General features: G+C 43.5%; 1 protein-coding gene across 1 annotated transcript; it reads right to left on the reverse strand.

The window, feature by feature from the left end:
• Positions 1-363: 363 nt before the first annotated feature.
• On the reverse strand, positions 364-14,896 carry ZNF892 (zinc finger protein 892). The gene is made up of 4 exons (XM_082745808.1): positions 14,534-14,896; positions 13,411-13,577; positions 9,899-9,979; positions 364-6,862 (listed from the first exon to the last, which is right to left on the reverse strand). The coding sequence occupies exon 4, from the start codon at positions 6,539-6,541 to the stop codon at positions 5,597-5,599; it is 945 nt and encodes a 314-aa protein (XP_082601934.1). The 5' UTR covers positions 6,542-6,862; positions 9,899-9,979; positions 13,411-13,577; positions 14,534-14,896; the 3' UTR covers positions 364-5,596.
• Positions 14,897-16,938: the final 2,042 nt, after the last annotated feature.

The raw sequence follows: 16,938 nt of genomic DNA on the forward strand, positions 1-16,938 counted from the left end.
ATAAATGCATGAGTCAATTCCTTATAATATATGTCACTACTTATCCAATAGGATATATATATGTACATATAATAAGTAGTGATATATATGTATATATAAATATATGTATATATAAATATAAAATATTATTTTATACATATATAATATATAAAATATTATTGGTTGTTTCTGGAAAACCCTAACAAACTCATCCAGAAGTGGGAAAATCATTAAGCTAGATAATCCCAAGAATGCAAGTATTCTTTGACATTAGAAAATCTATCAGTAAAAAAAAACAACTATCATTATAATTTACCATCATCTCAAAAGATGCACATTTTACTTCTGTCCAAGAAAACTTATTTTTAAAAAAATATAAAAGGATTCCATTATACTCATCATTTTTATTGGACTACACCATCATAAAACATACATGATGAACAGGTCATAAATGATTATATCAACGATACCTATCACATAGCACTTGATAGCTTGCAAATCACTTTCCATCCGTTATCTACATAATCTAGCCACTCTGAAGGAGGTATTACATTTTTAAAAAATATATAAATGAGGAAACAGATCTAAAAGGATGAAGTGATTTGTCCCAAATCCCAGTTATTTTTATTTATTAGTTGGTTCTCTAGGATATCCTGTGTTATATTTCAAATTTAAATGAACAGATATCTATATACATGTAATATATAATAGAAAAAAAACCCCAAAATTCTGAATTCAATTCTCCAGTGGTTTTTACATGCTCTTGGAACAAATCTATAAATAAAAAAAACTAACACAATAGTTCATATGTTTATGTACTTAATCAAACCTACCTTTCCTTCTGAAATTTGTAATCTACAGTTAAATACTGGTTGTTTCCTCAACTTAAACACTATAGTTCCTTGAAAGCTAGATGAAGCTTGTGGCCTGGTAGTTTCTACCTACCAACTTGGCAACTTATATTGGAGGGACAAGTGAGCACTCCTCTTGGTACTTAATCCTAACTAGTTGCATATACCTCTGTATGCCACAAACCTTTGACAACTTGACCTGCTATTTTGGTGTCAAATGAAAGGATGTCGTGGGAAATATGTAGGAGTGCTTTTCCCGATTTCTCAAAGTATAGCTAAAAACCATGGACATTCTATATAAAACAACATTAAGATTCTGAAAGGTGGGGAGAATACAAACTGGCTGGGGACCTCAGGACCTGAAGAACAACACAGACTGAGTCCCTTGGGTTTTCCTTTGCCCTCATCTATCCCAGACTGGATTCTGAAGAAGCTGGCAACCAAGAAATGCCAAGGTGCACAGAGAAAAAAACAAAACAAAACAAACAAAAATGGCTCAAGAAAATCTGTTCTTTCTTAACAAAGGATAAGGAAAGAAGTGGACTAGCAAGACGGAAAACTTGTAGACAATACCCATCCTACTCCAGTCAAAGAGCTGAGACCAAATGGGGAGCCTACACTTCTACCTCCCCAGTCTGTAACAAGGTTCCTCAATGCTCCACCTCTCTGTATCACAGTGGTATCAGAGAAGGTCAAGTAAGGACAGAATTTTCCAAACCAACTCTTTCCCCATCCCACCCTGGCAGTGCCCATGGAGACCATGGGGGAGAAGGCTTCCAATGCTACCCAGAGACAAGACGTCTCTCCCCTACCTCGCTGGTGTGGGGTCAATAGAGGCCTGGTAGGGAGTTTTAACTCCCACCCCTACCTAGCAGTAGTGAGGACACCTATCCTGGTGTCAGTAGAGGCCAATGATGAGCCTGCACTTCCAAAACCAACTTACAGTAATAAGCAGTAACCCCTCAACACTTTCTCCAAAGAGGCCTGCGCAAATAGAAGCTTTAAATAGGCAACAGAGTCTCATAACATAACACTCAAAATGCCCAGATTTCAACTAAATATTGCCAACGCACACAGAAGGAAAATCTCAACTCAAATAAGACAGCCCACGGGTGCCAACACTGAAATGACACAGATGTTAGAATTACCTGATAAAAGATTTTAAAATAGCCGTCATAAAATGCCTCAGTGAGCAAGGACAAACATGCTTGATGCGATTTTAGAAAAGAGTTTCAGTAAAGAAGTAAAATACAATCAAATGGAACTGAAAAATAGAAATGAAATAAAACCCAATGATGGAGTCAACATCAGAAGGGAAGGGGCAGAGGAAAGAATTAGTAAAGTTGAAGATAGAATAATAGAAAATACGCAACCTGAACAACAGAAAAGAAATTACTGTGGATGGAATTGTGCGTCAACCATCCCCCAACCACCAATTCATGCTGAAGCCCTAACCAATGTGACTGTATTTAGAGACAGGGTTTGCAGAAGGTAATTAAGGTTAAATGAGGTTGTAAGTATGGGGTCTTAAGCTGATAGGATTGGTAGCCTTGTAAGAAGATAGAATACTCTCCACACGTGCATGCAGAGAGGAAAAGCTGTGAGGACACAGCAAGGAGGTGGCCGTCTACAAGCTAGGAAGAGAAACCTCTTATCAGAAACCCAATCAGTGCATACCTTGATCTTGGCCTTCCCAGCCTCTAGAATGGTGAGAAATGAACTTCTGTTATATGAGCCCCCCAGTCTATGGGATTTTGTTTTGGCACCCCCAAGCAGATTAACAGATCTTGGCACCTACAAGACGGGCTCTAACAGATGCCTAAAGATGTGGAAGCACCTTTGAACTGGGTAATGGGTAGAGGTTGGCAGAGTTTTGAGGTGCACACTCTAAATATGGATGTTAAAGGCCATTCTGATGAAATCTCAGATAGAAATGAGGAACACGTTATCAGAATCTGGAAGGCAATCCTTGTTGTAAAGTTCCAGTGTTTTGTGGAAGGTAGAACTTGTGAGCAAAGAAACTGTAGACATTCAACACAGATTTCCAAGCAAAGTGTTGGAGGTGCAGCTTGGGCCCTCCTTACTGCTTGTAACAAAATGCGAGAGGTGAGAGGTACACTGAAGGACTTGTTAAGCCAAAACAAAACAAAAACCCCAAACCCTAGAACTTAGAGATTTGGAAAATTCTGTCCACCCATATTGCAAAATATGAGAAAGCCTGTTCTGCAGAGAACGCTAAGGGTGTGGCTGAACAACCATCTGAAAAAGAGAACAGGGGTGTGACTCATGGGTGTGATTAAGTTCAGCCATCTCCACAGAAGCCGGGATGGTACCAGCAGAAACACGCCAGCTGGGACTCAAGGGACAGAAAAAGTAGACAAATGGAGGAAGACTCTCAGATCCTACAGTACTGGACAATAAAGCTACTCAGCCAAACACAAACATGCTCTATGTTTCAAAAAAAAAAAAAAAAAGAATGACTCAAGTCAATTTCAGGATCATCACTGCCTCCTGTGTCAAAGGATGGGGATGTCACCTAAGTTTCAACAGGCCAGCTGCCACAGATGGCAACAAAGTTCTGGAGGCAGGGCTACCTAGCAGAGACTTGGTGCGGAGACTGCTGACCAGTGGGTCCAGAAGGTGGGATCACTGTCTCAGTGGGTCTGGAAGGTAGGGTATCCAGCCAAATAGGATTGTTCTCAAGACCTAAGATTTAATGGAGGTTGCCTTGCTGGGTTTTGGACTTGCTGGGGACCTCTCACTCCTTCCTTCTTTCCTATTTCTCCCTTTTGGAATGAGAATATCTATCACATGCCTGTCCCACAATCCTATTTTGGAAGCATATAACTTATCTGGTTTCACAGGTTCGCAGCTGAACAAGAATTCTGCCTCAGGATAAATTATACCTTAAGCCTCACCCATATCTGATTTATGTGATATTTAGGTAAGATTTCAGACTTGATGTTGGAATGGGTTAAGATTTGAGGGGTTGTTGGGATGGAGCAAATGTATTTTGCATGAACATGAATTTGGGGGACCAGGGGCAGAATGCTATGGACTGAATTGTGTGCCCCCCAAATTCATATGTTGAAGTGTTAACTCTCAGTGTGAATTGTATTTGAACACAGGGGTTCTCAGAGGTAACTAAGGTTAAATGAGGTCATAAGGCTGGGGTCCTAACCAGATAGGACTGGCAGCTTTATAGGAAATAGAAGAGAGAGCTCTCTTTTCCCATGAAAGCACCAAAAAAAAGGCCTCGTGAGGACACAGCAAGAAGGCCCTTTGCAATCCAGGAAAAGAGCCCTCACCAGAGGGGCCAAAGCTGACAGCTTGATCTTGGACTTCCCAGCCTCCAAAACTGTGAGAAATTCATTTCTGTTGTTTGAGCTCCCCATTCTAGGTTATTTTGTTATGGTAGCCTGAGGATATCAAGGTAAAAATATACTCTGGGTAGGGGCGGGGGGAGAAAAAAAAAAAAAAAACAGAAGAAGAACAGAGCCTCAGGAACCTGTGGGACTACAATCAAAGATCTAATATGTGTGTCATCAGGGTCCTAGAAGGAGAGGAGTGAGGGCTGGAAAATGTGTTCAAAGAAATGATGGGTAAAAATGCCCCAAATGTCATGAAACACATACACCTACAGACTGAAGTTCAGAAAACAGGATAAACTCAAAGAAATCCACATCAAGACACATCATCAAACTTGTGAAAACTAAAAACAAAATACTAAAAATATGTGCAATAACCTTCAAAGTTTCAATGAAAAAAGATATATATATATATGGCTGTCCTGTGCCTCTACCCAAGAATAAAATGGTGAAAGGTATTTCAAAGTCTTACCAAATTTCACAAACTAATATGCAGTGTCAGCTTAGGTCTACAACTTAATGTGACTATGGATAAGTCTAAAGTACAAACTACATACAATTGAGGTAAAATCTTTATAAATAAACACATCCTCAGGTAACTTAGCTTAAAATAGGTAGCTTAAAATAGACTGAAAACATCAAAGGTCCCTTCTCTACCTTCTCTTTCTAGACTGTCAGTCTTGACCTCTGGAGTTAGTACGATTCTTAGCAGGCTGTGAATCAGTAAGCAAGGTCTCCGAAACAAAGAGTGCGGCAGCAGACTGGCACGCCGACGTTCCTTGGTGTTGGGGCGGAAACTCTGCAGCTGGCCAACTAACGTGTCTAATACTTTTCCCTGTCTAATACTTTACTCATTTGGGTAGTTACCGCAATCAACATCTCTTGAGTTCATTCCCCCAGTCCTTTTTCTCGATCCTTCTCATCTATCTCCCAAGTGACCCTATACTTAAGCCAGAGGACCACTTCCCTTCCACCGCCACTCCCAACCCTGGACCAACTTGTGAATTCTTAATCTCTTATATCTGCCTCTGCAATTTCCCTAAAGAACCCCCTCAACTCTTTAAAGCTTCGTCTCCTTAGCATTAAGAGACTATCCAGCCCAGACAAGATGCCTTCTTTGCATCACCACACACCCTGTTTCTCTTCCAAGGATTTGGAAGCTTACATACACCTTAAGGTGTTGGAAATAATCATTCTCTTTCCCCGAGGAAATTTAAAGTCCTCTGCTGCACCGGAAAAATGTCAAACCCCTCCTTCACATCCTAAGTACGCTATGTATCAGCAATGACTTCTCAATATCGTTTGCATGACACACTCTGAACTTCATTTGTAGCCCTCACATGACGCTTAGTAACTGTCTGCTAAATATGCTCTAAAGGTACCACATCTACATGGTCTCTATCCAGTATGAATTCTCTTTTGCTGGCCAAAGGCTGAATGCTCACTAAAGGCTTTTCCGTATTCTTTGGTTTTCCCCCCAGCATGAGTTTTCTGATGTTGAGAAAGGGATGAACTCTGGCTGAAGGCTTTTCCACATTCCTTACACTTATAGGGCTTTTCTCCAGTGTGAGTTTTCTGATGCTTTGTAAGAGATGAGCTCTGGCTGAAAGCTTTTCCACAGTCCTTACACTTGTAAGGTTTCTCTCCAGTGTGTGTTCTCTGATGACGAATAAGGGCTGAGCGGTCGCTGAAGGCTTTGGCACAATCATTGCATTTATAGGGTTTCTCCCCAGTGTGAGTTCTCTGGTGTTGAGTCAGGGCTGAACAGTAGCCAAAGGCTTTCCCACACTCATTACACTCATAAGGCCTCTCCCCAGTATGAGTTCTCTGGTGCTGAATAAGGCCTGATCGATCACTAAAGGCCTTCCCACATTCATTACACTTATAGGGTTTCTCTCCAGTGTGAATGACCTGATGCTGGGTAAGGAATGTGCTCTGGCTAAAGGCCTTCCCACACTCGTTACACTCATAAGGTTTTTCTCCAGTATGAATTCGCTGATGTTGAGTGAGGTATGAGCTCTGATTAAAGGCCTTCCCACATTCACTGCACTCATAGGGCTTCTCTCCAGTATGGATGATATGGTGGCGAATGAGAGCAGAGCGGTGACTGAAGGCTTTCCCACATTCGTGACATTCATAGGGTTTCTCTCCAGTATGAACTCTCTGGTGTAGAGTAAGGTGTATGCTCTGGCTAAAAGCTTTCCCACACTCGTTACATTCATAGGGCTTTTCTCCTGTGTGAATTCTCTGATGCAAGACAAAAGCTGAGTAGTAACTAAAGGCTTTCTCACACTCATTACACTTCCAAGGTTTCTTCTCGGCACAAATCTTCTCGTGCCTCATTAGATCTGAATTTTAAGTTCTTTTTAAATGAATCACAGTTATGTAGTCTCCCTCCTTGTTGCTGGGGAAGGGATGACCTCTGACTACAACTTTTCCCCAATTCATCACACTGGTAACGTCTCTCCCCAGAAGATTTCTTCTGAGTGACAGCCTCCCGTATTAAATGTTTCTCATGGTTCTCCTGCTGACTCTCTAAAGAATCTTCACATTCACTGGAACTTTCTTTTGGAAATCTTTCTAGTAACACACCAGGGGCTGGTTCTTCCTCAGAAATATTCTGTTCTGGAGTAAGCTCCTTGCCTTCTGGTCTTGTCTCTCAGTCTGAAAAACAACAAAAATACACATGGATCATTTCCTACACAGGAAAGGAAAATAACTGCTGTGGTAGGAAAATAATGAAAAACAAACAAATGAAAAACACTTACAGGGAACAGAGGAACTTGAAAGCTCTCAAAAATCGCTTCGCAATTTTGAAAGGACTTGAGAAAAGAAAGATGAGTGGGCAAAGAGGTGCCCTAAAGGGAAAGAGTGAGCAGGCACTCAATATTCTTCTATCCAGGAGGGGAGGAGATGAGAAAGAGTAAGAGAGAGTAAGACTAGGCAGAGGTCATGTGGGGAAATGGCAGATGAGATTTAAAAACGGGTGAGGTGGAGACAGGAAAAGACAGTTTTGTAAGGATTGCCCACTCTTACCCCCCCTCACTGGAGCCCCTGCACCTCATGCCTTGAGGTGATCAACGTTAGTTGATCTCGTTGCTACCAGTCTTTCCCCATCCCAGGATTTCCCAATCACTGCTAACAGACTGACCTTCAAAACCTTAAAAAACATTGGGGAGGGTATGTGCTTTGGTGAGTGCTGTGACATGTGTAAACCTGGTGATTCACAGACCTGTACCCCTGGGGATAAAAATATATGTTTATAAAAAATAAAAAAATAAAAATTTAAAAAATTAAAAAAAAAAACCACCTTAAAAAAAATCTCTGTTGGTTCCATTGTCTCAAGATGAGACACGGATTCTCTAAGCTAGCATTCAAAGTGATCCAGATCAGGGCACCTGGTTGGCTCAGTCGGCTGAGCATCTGCCTTTGACTCCGGTCATGATCCCAGGGGCCTGGGATTGAATCCCGCATCAGGTTCCTTGCTCAGCGGGGAGTCTGCTTCTCCCTTCCCCTCTGCCCCTCCCCCTGCTTGTGTGCACTCGCAAGAGCTGCGTGCATTCTCTAAAACAAATAAATAAAATCTTTTAAAAAAAATTTTAAAAAACCAAAGAAACAAAGTGGTCCAGATCAGCAACTTCACATCATCACAAGGCTTAGTGATTAAGAAGCAAATGGAATGTCTGGGTGGTTCAGTTGGTTAAGCGTCCAACTCTTCTTGATTTCAGCTCATGTCACAGTCTCAGGGTCATGAGACTGAGTTCCATGTCAGGCTCTGTGCTCAGCATGGAGCCTGCTTGGAATTCTCTCTCCTCCTCCTGCCCCTTCCACTTATGCTCTCTCTCAAATAAATAAATAAATAAATCGTTAAAAAATAATAAATCTTTTTTTTAAAAGATTTATTTGACAGAGACACACACACACACACAGAAGGAGCACAAGCAAGGGGGAGTGGGAGAGGGAGAAGCAGTCTTCCTGCCAAGCAGGGAGCCCAGTGTGGGCCTTGATCTCAGAACCCTGGGATCATGATCCGAGCCGAAGGCAGACTCTCGATGACTAAGCCACCCATAATCTTTAAAAAAAAAAAAAAAAAAAAGAAGAAGCAACTGATCACCTCTGACTGCCCCACACTTAACAAACTTCAAAGAGTTAAATAGAACGAAGTTCAGAAAAAAAGAGTGGCATGTAGGGAGAAGAGCAAATCCCTACATGCTCAGATTTGTTCTCAGTCTGTCAGGGGGCCTGCCCCAAATCCTAGGTTTCCTAGTAAGAGTTTTGGGAGAAAAGCTAAAAATGTTTAATTATTAAAAAGCTAAAAATATTTAATTAAATATTTCCAGGCTTAAATGCTCCTTAATATCCACAAATAAATCGATGCAATACAATGTTCTCAACTACATGCCATAATCAGGAAAGTACCTGGGATTTTAAAGGGCAAATGGGCAGAAACAGGTTGAAGGCAAATGGACTTTCAGGACTTTCAGCTATGGGGAATGGAGGAATTAAATTCCCAAATGTCCACGGAGAACACACAGGAAGTGGAGGAAAGTAAGAGACTGCCTGTCTGGTGTTAAGGGTTCAAGCTGAAGGATGAAGAAGATGAAAAGGTTAGGCAGGTAAGTAACAAAAGCCTTGAAAGCAGGCAGAGGAATACAGAACTGGCAGAGTGAGGAATCTAGCAGTGGGATGCTGCCTCAGTTAGACGAGGATAAGACTAGGGAAAGTATAATTAGCAGGCAGTCCGTGATAGTATCCATTTGGATAGAAATGATCAAGTCAATTTCATGATATCTTTCAAAATAAGTTGCCAGGACTTAATCAATAGTTATTACTTGCTTAGCATTTGGCCAGGTTCTATTCTAAACATTTCTCTTGGATTATTTCATTTGATCTTCACAGCAATCCTATGAGTTAAGTGCTATCATTATCTTTATTTTATAGTAGGGGATTTTGAGTCACAGAGAGGATAATTCACTTGTTAAAGGTCACAGAGCTAGTAAGTAGTTGAGATTGGCTTTGAACACATTTAGACTGGTTCTAAGGTTTGCACTCAACCACTATTCTATGCTTCCTCTGCTTAGATAAAGGAAGGCAAAGGGAAAGTCAAGAGATCGATTTTTAGTCATTGATCTGAGACAAAAGTCACACTCTTGAGATAAAATAACACATATGAAAAGCCTGATTTAGAGCCTAACAGCCAAGCATATTATTTTTTTTTAAAGATTTTATTTATTTATTTGACAGACAGAGATCACAAGTAGGCAGAGAGGCAGGCAGAGAGAAAGGAGGAAGCAGGCTCCCCGCTGAGCAGAAAGCCTGATGTGGGGTTCGATCCCAGGACCCTGGGACCATGACCCGAGCTGAAGGCAGAGGCCCAACCCACTGAGCCACCCAGACGTCCCAACCAAGCATACTATTAACAAATATTAAAATATTGACTTCATTTTACCTTATTTGGGAAAAAGAACTGGCTTGAAAGGGTGGAAAATATTTATTTTCTAAAAAAAAAAAAAAAATGTAAAAAGAATGCATTTATAAAAGATGATCATCCAGAGCTGGAGTGCAGCACCGGAGAAAGGGACTTCACTGCAACGTTTCCACGGGTCTAGTGAAATCTGGAGAGGCTCCTCCACAAGCACTTCCAAGATGCTTTGACCCGTTTGATCCCACTGGCCATCTGGGTTTTATGTTACCACTCACCTGACGCTTTTGATACTTCTCTCTCTAGCTCCTCCCCACACTCCAACTGAGGGATGACATCACGCTTGGAAATTGGAAGCCCTGTTCATGGGAAAAGAAAAATTCGTTAGGTAAAGAGTTTATTTGGTGTTATTTCCTTGGTTATTAGGAAGACAGTATAAGAGAAACAAAGAGGGGAGCATGGAATGGTTCAGTGGGTTAAGAGGTTGCTTTCTTCTCAGGTCATGACCTCAGGGTCCTGGGAGTGAGCCCCACATTGGGCTCTCTCCTCAGTGGGGGGGTCTGCTTCTCTCTCTCCCTCTGCTATCCCTCCCGCAACTTGTGCTGTCTGGCTCTCTCTGTAAAAAAAAATGTAGTTATGAGTTAACTATTTTCTTGGTGGTATGGTTTCAGACTGTAAGGGGTTCAAGAAATAGGCAAAATTTTTCTCTCTAGTTTTCCTTTAAGAATAAAATCTGTCCGGGACGCCTGGGTGGCTCAGTTGGTTAAGCCGCTGCCTTCGGCTCAGGTCATGATCCCAGCGTCCTGGGATCCAGTCCCACATCGGGCTCCCTGCTCAGCGGGAGCCTGCTTCTCTCTGTCTGCCTCTGCCTGCCACTCTGTCTGCCTGTGCTCACTCTGACAAATAAATAAATAAAATCTTTAAAAAAAAAAAAGAATAAAATCTGTCCAATACATATTAAAAGTTAAGATGTTTGCTATACCTGTCACAGAATGTAGATTTATTTGTAAAACAGTATCTCAAGCTCAAATTACCAAAGTCCCCAAAGTGTTCCTGCCATGTCTCATAATGGCCCTGATGAGTCTGACACCCGCCACCCTGCTCCGTCTTCTCTCTCTTCCCCTATCACACACTGCTCCTCCCACATGCCCTGTGCCTCCAGCTGGTGGTTGCCTTTGAGATGTGGGCCACATTCCCTTTAACCCCCTTATACAAGCTGCTTTCTCTTCCTGAATGTTCTCCCCCTGCCGCATCCATTCAGCTATTTCTATCTTGCTCACACTTCATATCTCAGCTCAAGTGTTACCCTCTCAGGGAAGGCTTTCCTGGCTCTCTGGGTTGAAGAGCCTTGTTCTTTCCCTTCTTTCGGGTGATGCACACACTGACTTTGGGCGTCATGTCTGTGTCTCCTATTTGATGGGAAGCTCTACAAGAGTCTAATTTTGCTCACGGAAGCAACCCTGGTTACCTGGCACAGAGCAGAAACACTGTATTTGTCAAAGGCTGAACGAAGGAAGGAACACTTGAAGAAGAAGTAGTAGAAACAAGTTAAAATGAAGTTCTGTAAAAGTGGGCATGGGAACACAGGTGGGGAAGGGAAGAGAAGGATATCAGACGTTGCAGGAGTGCCAAGTCTAACCTTGATCTATGTGACAGGCACACAGCTCAGACCGTCTCCTAAAACGCAGGGTAAGGGAGCAGAGTGGGCCATGCTCCTCGGAATCTGTAGGTGATCTATTTACTGCAGATAACACTGAGGTCTACTAATTTTTCTAATTCTATATAAAAAAATTCATGTACAACTTTAAATATTGATACATTAAAACAGACCAGTTCCCTGGGATGCAAGCAAATGTTTCTCTTTCAACTACCACTTTTGCCTTGGCTCCCTGAACGTACCTATGAATATACTGGGTAGTTTCGTTTGTAGTCAGCATTCCAGTGTTTATGATGCAGCTCTCCAAAAATAAATGGTAAAAACAATTCATATAATAAAATAAAGTTAAGAGAACTACCTAATTGGAAAATCATCTACTCAAAATAATTTAATTCTTTATTTTTATTTTTATGTTGGTTTTTTTTAATTTAAATTGAATTAATTAACAGAGTATTATTCGTTTCAGAGGTAAAGGTCACTGATTCGTCAGTCTTATATAACACCCAATGCTCATTACATAACCTGCCCTCCTTAATGTCCAGCCCCCAGTTATCCCATTCCCCCTCTCCCTTCCCCTCTAGCAAACGCTGTTTGTTTCCTAGTTAAGAGTCTCTTACAGTTTGTCTCCCTCTCTGATTTCATCTTGTTTTATTTTTCCCTCCCTTCCCCTATGCTCCTCTGTTTTGTTTCTTAAATTAAACATATGTTGGGATGCCTGGGTGGCTCAGTTGGTTAAGCAGCTGCCTTCAGCTCAGGTCATGATCCCAGCGTCCTGGGATTGAGTTTCACATCGGGCTCCTTGCTTGGCAGGGAGCCTGCTTCTCCCTCTGCCTCTGCCTGCCACTCTGTCTGCCTGTGCTCACCCTCACTCCTCTCTCTCTGACAAATAAATAAAATCTTAAAAAAAAAAAAAACCTTAAAAAAAATTCACATATGTTAATTCTTTAATACTTTAAGTATGAAATCACTACCCTTTTTATTTAAGTTCATGGTCCCTTAAGGCCATATGCCTTAGAAGTGATCAACACAGCAATATAATTTATATGGTTTCCTCTCTTTACAAATAGTAACAGTAACAGACTAACTGGCAGTTCCTTTCAGACTTTAGTTTCCTGAAAAAACCTCAGCAACTGAACTTGTTAAAGAGCTGCTGCTCAGTGTGCATGTGCTGAGGCTGGAAGACATAGGAAGACCAACTGCAAACTGTCCAACAGAGGCTACTGACTCTGTCTCCCCTTTCCTCTGAAAGAGATCTACAAATTCAGATCAGAACCCCCAGCCTTTCAGACCTATGTGCTGGGAGGCAGGTCTGAAGTTGTCAAATCGTCCCACTGCCTTTACCACAGAGTCTGCTATTCTCCCAGGGTCTCAGGCCAGAGCCTACAGAAACATCTTGACTAATTTCCCTTCAATCAGAGAGAGGTATGTTTCATCTTGCTGGGCCTCTACAAACTTTTATGGGGCTTTATTTACCTTTGGAATAAGACCCCATGTAGGTTTTCCTGCAGTCTGACTACAAATACCTAAACTTCCCTTACCATACTCCAGTTCACCCTACAGTGACACACATACCGTGAAGACCTCCAACGTGCTTACAGACTTTCTGCCAAAGCTGTTTCTCTCTCCTCTATTCTATTCTCCAACTACCTAATACCTACTCTCTCTTATTTTCCAAAGTATAGCTTTTATCCCAGTATTTTTTCCCTGAAATACTCTAGAGGATGGAAAACCTCTTCCAAGGCCGTTTATGACTTGTCCTACCAGTCATTCCTGCATCTTTATATGTATATATATCTTTTTATTGATTAACTATTTTCCTTATCTCTATCTTATTGTCTTGGTAAATTTTATGGGTCAGGGAAACTGGCTTTTATTACTTTGTGTCTGACCATGAGGCCAATGACAGCACCAAAGTGCGAGTAAGAAGTGAACTGAGCACTCACTGTATCGAGAAGGAATGCCAAAGGGAAAGTTCTGCACAAGTGAGGAGCATTTACTGTCTGGTTCATCACTCATCATTTTATCAGGATGAACCCAGTGGTCTAGGAATCATGGGTGAGCAATTCCTAAACAATGGAGGAAACCATATTTCTGTTCTGAAAACAAAAGAGAATAAAGAAGAAATTAACCCACCTGGGATGCAGGCAGGGGTCAGTAGCACCGTGGTCATGCCATTTTCTCCAGCATAGAAAAGGTGTGAGTCCTCAGAAAGTAACCCTACAAGTGGAGTCAGGAGCCATGATGATTACTCTTGCCTTGTGGTTAACTTGAAGATACTGCCGTACACAGCTACTTGTCACCTAAGAAGAGTCAACACAGGAAATCAAGGGACAATCCCACAGCATCCCTGAATCAAGACAAACATGACCATCACTGCCTTCCACTCCTCCTATACTCCTGTGACCTTATATTCTATTAAGACTCTGCTATGAAAATCTGGACATATAAATTAAATACATTATTTCTCTCTCTAATCGGCTGAGTGAGAGTCAAAAAATACTCAAAGTTTCTGTGTGTCCATCCATTCCTCACTTAAGGACCCATTCTTGTCCTATTCCAGGCTCACAGGATGAAGGAAGACTAGTTAAAGTCTTCTTGAACACTGGTTTTTCAGATACAATACTGGCATTCTTAGGAAAGCAATGGGTCTTAAGGGGGTAGGATCCTGGATTCTAAACAAATCCTGTGACTTCTGGAATCCTCACTTTACCCATCTGCCAAATGGGTATGACACTCTCCTTCCCACCACCTTATGGGGCTCCCGTGAAAAGAAAACGAAATCATTATCAAAAGCCACACTGTTGGGGGCGCCTGGATGGCTCAGTGGTTTGGGCTGCTGCCTTTGGCTCGGGTCATGATCTCAGGGTCCTGGGATCGAGCCCCGCATCGGGCTCCCTGCTCCGCAGGAAGCCTGCTTCCCTCTCTCTCTCTCTCTGCCTGCCTCTCTGCCTACTTGTGATCTCCGTCTTTCAAATAAATAAATAAAATTTAAAAAAAAAAAAAAAGAGAAAAAGCCACACTGTTGGATCTGATGATTTGGGGTGCAAGGGAGGCATACATCATTCCAAAGACCAGCAGGGCAAGAGGTAGCGGGCTCTCCCGCAAAACCTCAACGTGAGACCAACCAGATGGAAAGGGCTGTGGTCTCACAGAGAAGACGTGATGCTTCCCCTTCCAAAGACTGCCCAGCCAGAGGGCAGCCTTTCCCTTTTTCTCTCCAGCAGGCTCTGCGGCCGCATCCCTCCGAAATTCTCACCTCTGCCCCAGGCTCCATGGCTACTCCCTCCCCCGGCCCACGCAGGTGACGAATGCCGCGGGAGAAGGGAGCAGCGAAAGCGCGAGGGACCCAGGGTGTCCACCGCTCTGGTGCACTCGGAGGCCCGGGACCGCGCGCGCGCGAATCTCACAGGGCAGCCTGGCGCCACCCCGGGGCCCTCCCGCCGCCCTGCTTCCGGCCACTCAGACTTGGAAGGCCCCGCGTTCAGCCCTCCTCGACAACAGGCTCGACCTCCTGCTCGACGGGGAGGAAGCCCGGGCCAGGCGACAAAGGTATCTAGGAGCCCGCCAGGCCAAGTTTCGCCGGCCGAGCTCGAGGCTGAACTACAACTCCCAGAACCCTCCGCGGGGCGCGGCGCACGTCACGGAACGCCGCTTCCCAGAGGACTCCGCGGGACGCTAGCCAGGCGGACCTCCCCATTCGGGCTAATAGTCCCTCGACGCCAGGCAGTTACCGGCTCTACGAGAGCGTCGACCCCCCCTAGGTCGAAAGGCGGCGCCTTCCTGATGCTGACCCTGGACCCAGGCCCACAGGATGTATTCGGCCGCGCTAAACCCCGCCTAGCATGACACATTTACTGCCCCGCAACTGTGAGGGGCTAAGGGCCTGGGGGCATCCTGCCCTTCCCCCGCCGGGTTCCCTCTTTACCTGCGGTGCTCCCTGCCTGTGGCTTCCTTTCTGCGCCTCCGTGGTGTGAGCCCATTGTGATGGGAACAGGGATTATATAAAGTAACCAGGGGTGTGTATTCCAGGCTGCGTCTCAGAATAAGGAAAAGTGAAATCTCGCTCCTGGAAATTACCTCAACACAGCACAGGTTCCCAAGAAGTTATTAGTTGATAACTGGTATAAGGACCTATTTTATATTTTTATTTTAGCCCAGAGGCTTCCATTGAGGTTAAACAATAACTTTGTTGTGTAACCCTTAAACAGTCCCTGCTCCCCTTCCCCCAGGGGACTTAAAAACAAGTCCCGGAAACTAGCTCCAGGTAACAAAGCCCAGATACAAGGGTGGGTCAAGCCAGGTGGAGACTTCTGATGGGGGGGGGGGGGCGCATACTGTCTCCTAGCTAGCAAGGTGATGGGCTGGTTTCCATGACTACTGTGGGGTGAATTGTAATTCAATTAGCCACCTGTGTGTGGCCAGGCCCAACCGCATGGCCTTTGCTCTATAAAAGTTAGTCTGGAAAGCAGGGAAGGGGCGTCCAATGTAAGTCGGTCTGATTCTTAATGCTTGGCGTGAAATAAAGCTTTGCTTGACTTTCGCTTTGTATCGTCTCGCTCCTTTAATCACAGACCCATTATTGGGGTACCCATTTGGGAAGGGACCTAACACTGGTACTGCTAACCTCAAGGTGACTGGAACATGAAAAGTCTCTCAAGATTCCAGAGAAGTTCGAGGAGCTCCCAACTGGGATTGGGTGTATCTTCAGGCCGGTGCATGGTTTCCCGTATCCTCCCACAATAAAGTAGCCAGCTTTCTCTAGTTCAGATTCCAGAGAAAGAAAATCAAATTAGCCTAACTGTCCCTGTTTGGGTAGAAACCACAATGACAATTTCTCCTTGCTCGGATAGCGTTCCCAACTTCTAGGTAGGCCTAAAACTTCCTAGAGTAAAGATTACATTTCTTATCATCCCTACCCCTTGCCAGGGAAATGACAGCAAGTGATTGTTAAAGGGGAGAGGAAAACTCCTCCATGCGGGCTAGAACACAAGTCCTTGTGGACCACGTGGATAAAGTTAACCCCAGAGGAATGGCAAACCAACCCCATAGAAGGAACTGAGCCCCTGACAATTTGGTGGAACAGAGGTTGAACTTTAATGTGAGATGTAAACTTATACTTTATGTGAGCCACTCTTACACTGGGTTTGTTACACAGATAGGTATGTTCATCTCCTAACTGGCTTGTAAGATTGGCTGCTTTTGGTCCAGTCAGGGCTGAGAGGAGAGAGGGCATGTGGTAGAGAACACTGCTCTACCAGCTCAAAGAACAACTGAAAGGAACTACCCCCCTCCCCAACTCCCTTCCTCCATTAGCAAGAGCTATGGAGTGGATAGTTAATTTGAAATACTGTTATATATGAAAGGTGCCACTAGTTGACTTGTCTAAAAGGGAGGGTAGGGTGGTTGAACACCTGGGATCCTGTCCTCCCTTTTGTTAACCAACCGCATCACAGAAATCCCCCTTCTTTTATTACCAAATCAATGGGCAGTTCTCAGTCTCCCTATCTATCACCAGCAGTCGAAAACTGACTACTCTCTGCTCCTGGAAAAACTCTGGTTTTCCTCCTTGACTGGTCACTCCTTCTCAGTCTCTTAAGTAGAATCCTCTTCTCCCTAGCCTCGAAACCAGTGATTCTCAAAATGTACAATGATCAGAATCGC

This window comes from Mustela nivalis (genome assembly GCF_964662115.1).
Source record: "Mustela nivalis genome assembly, chromosome: 8".
In the NCBI taxonomy this organism is placed as follows: Eukaryota; Metazoa; Chordata; class Mammalia; order Carnivora; family Mustelidae; genus Mustela; species Mustela nivalis.